The sequence below is a fragment of the Morone saxatilis genome, unplaced genomic scaffold (assembly GCF_004916995.1).
Source record: "Morone saxatilis isolate NCDOM2014 unplaced genomic scaffold, NCSU_SB_2.0 Contig15, whole genome shotgun sequence".
NCBI classification, from domain to species: domain Eukaryota; kingdom Metazoa; phylum Chordata; class Actinopteri; family Moronidae; genus Morone; species Morone saxatilis.
In genome coordinates, this window is record NW_023339707.1 from 23,647,800 (window position 1) to 23,650,317 (window position 2,518).

Sequence of the window (2,518 nt, forward strand, 5' to 3'; positions counted from 1 at the left end):
ATGTCCAATAAAAATAAATAAAATGACTTCAAACTTAACATTTCCTGAGACGTAAAATTAAATACAAATAAATAAAATTACTTCAGACTACTTGTACACACGCCACGGTGCTGCGTTGGCTCATTTTCACTGTTTTCGGTCCCGGTGAAGCCTGACACCGCTTCATTCAACCAAACTGTAGTAACTTTACATTCTCAGTAACGGCGCTGCAACGAAGGGAAAAGTAATTCATTACGCCGTTATACTCAAACGGCGTTCCTCCCAACACTGTAGAAACGTGAGCTTTACATGAATGAGGCAGAGGAAACTCCTCCGTCAGTTTCTGTGGATGAATTTCTGTTTTCTTCATATGTCCTTATTGTGACGCTGATCTCTCTCTCTGCCCCGTTTGCATTCTGGTTCCTGGTTGTGGGGAATCTCTTCATCCCGTGACACCAGAGGACGATGTGGACGTGGACGACGTGCTGGCAGAGGATACAGAGGTACTGTTAACACTTTACGATCTTCCTCTTCTTCCTCTCAGACTCTGTGAGATAATGACGAATGTTTCCTGTTTCTCTGTCAGGACTTCACTAAAGTCGAGACTGTCAACGATGTAAAAGTCGACAAGGATTCTGAGTCTGCCACTGAGGGCGAGACGTAAGTGGTTGTTTGTCACGTTGGTCCAGTATGTTTTAATTGTGAGTTATTCCCCTAAATGTGGCAGCTACAACAGAGTTGAGACCACAACATGTTATTTTTATAGATTATATTGATTGCCACGTATGACGCACTTCAGCTTTATTTTAGCTTTTAGTTTAATTTAAACCACTAATATGTATATTGTTTAACGTTTTGTTAAAGTTTAATAAGGTTGTCTGACGTTGACTGCTGTTACTTTATAGTTTGATGGTTAAACTCTTATTTTTCTTTAAGACTGCACTTCTTTACATGTTGTCTTTTCTTCCAGGCCTACTGAGAAGAAGGTGGTGAAAATAACTCCTCCGGCGTCTGCCACTGAAGTACGTATGACCTGTACTTTACTCAAAATGCATACTCGTTATATTCACCTCTTCTGTGTTTAATCTTTTATTAATCATTACTGCCTGAAGTCAAGCAGCAAACAGGCGAATAAAACCTGGTGATTACACACTAATGAAAACCTGTTATATTATAATTCTGCTGATAGATCCTCCTAAATGTGACACACTGGACCTTTTTTAATATTTGTATTAATATTAAACCTTTTTGAAGCATCGCAGTTCTGATTTGTCCCCTTTTGTTTCGAGCAGAGACTACAGAAGAGAGCTGAACGTTTCAACCTGCCGGCAACAGCTGAAAGCAAAAAGGCCATACGTGCAGCGAGGTGAGAGTTCACCTGCGTCCCTTTTCTGAGGAAACTGTTTGTTACAGGAACACAATAGATACGATAATACACATCAGACACAAATGAAATGGAAAAAATAAGATGCATTGTTAGAAATAATGTCCAGAACTCTAAATGAATATCCCGGTTTATAGAAACTGGATTAACACTTTAAGTAAATGTCAGTTTATTGTCATGTTGAATGATTTTTGTTCCTTTCCTTCAGGTTTGGGTCAGCGGCCGAAGCTACCTCCCCCTCTCCAGGTCCGCTGTCGCTCTTTACTCTTACTAAACTTTGTAAACTCTGTTCTCAGTGAAGCAAAGGGAATGTTTAGAGAAGTCAGGTTGAAGGGTTTCATGTCATCTTATAACAGTTTCCCATGAATACGTCACTCTTTGTCTGGTGTAGGCTCATAAACAGATGTTTGTTGTTTGTTCCTTGGTATAAAAACAATCCCAGAACACAACAGGATCTTCATTTCCCATCAAACCTTTAATACACAAATCAGGTGATCGGTTTGTTTCCATCAGCCAGAAACAGAGAAAAATCGGACTACTTAAACTTTTTTTGCCACGTTCCAAGTGTAATACTTCTGTAAATCGAGCTCATCAAAGAGTTGCATTTAATCATCACAGAGCAGTTATATTAGTGAATATATTAGTTTTTTCATGAGTCTTCAAGAGTAATGAATTAATAGCATGTGAACATCTTGGTCCTCTGAAAAGTTGAAGTTAGCCGCCGCTGTTGGAGCAGCTGGTTCTTCCCAGTTTCCTAGACAATGATGTAAAAAGTAAAAAACCTCTGAAATCAAAATGCTTTGACAACATTGAACATGTTTCTAATGTTTCTAATTCTGCTTCTCATCCACAATTGAATCCATCTGTCTCCCACACAGGTGTCGTTGCAAACAGTAAAGCTCCTGTAAGTGTTCCCAGTAGAGTCGGCCTCTCCTTTATTCAACATCTCTTCTCTCCTCCAGTGAATCACATCATGTTAATGTTTGTTTTCTGCGTCTTCATAAAGGTGAACGTCGATCAGCTGAAGAAGAGAGCAGAAAGATTTGGCATGAACGTTTCATCCGTTTCACAAAAGGTGAGCTGGAGTTCACTCTCACGGTGCAACTGAGAGGAACTGCACTTCAGGAGACTGTTTGTGTGGATTGTTGTTTGATT

At 39.6% G+C, this 2,518-nt stretch overlaps 1 protein-coding gene across 1 annotated transcript in view; it reads left to right on the plus strand.

Moving 5' to 3' along the window:
- Positions 1 to 438: 438 nt before the first annotated feature.
- sarnp (SAP domain containing ribonucleoprotein) overlaps positions 439 to 2,518 on the plus strand; it is a gene marked incomplete at its 5' end in the record, with an annotated part of 3,350 nt that continues 1,270 nt past the window's right edge. The window contains 7 exon segments of the mRNA XM_035657396.1: positions 439 to 482; positions 566 to 639; positions 950 to 1,001; positions 1,272 to 1,345; positions 1,572 to 1,609; positions 2,242 to 2,267; positions 2,370 to 2,438. Of these exon segments, the coding sequence (XP_035513289.1) occupies positions 439 to 482; positions 566 to 639; positions 950 to 1,001; positions 1,272 to 1,345; positions 1,572 to 1,609; positions 2,242 to 2,267; positions 2,370 to 2,438 (377 nt within the window).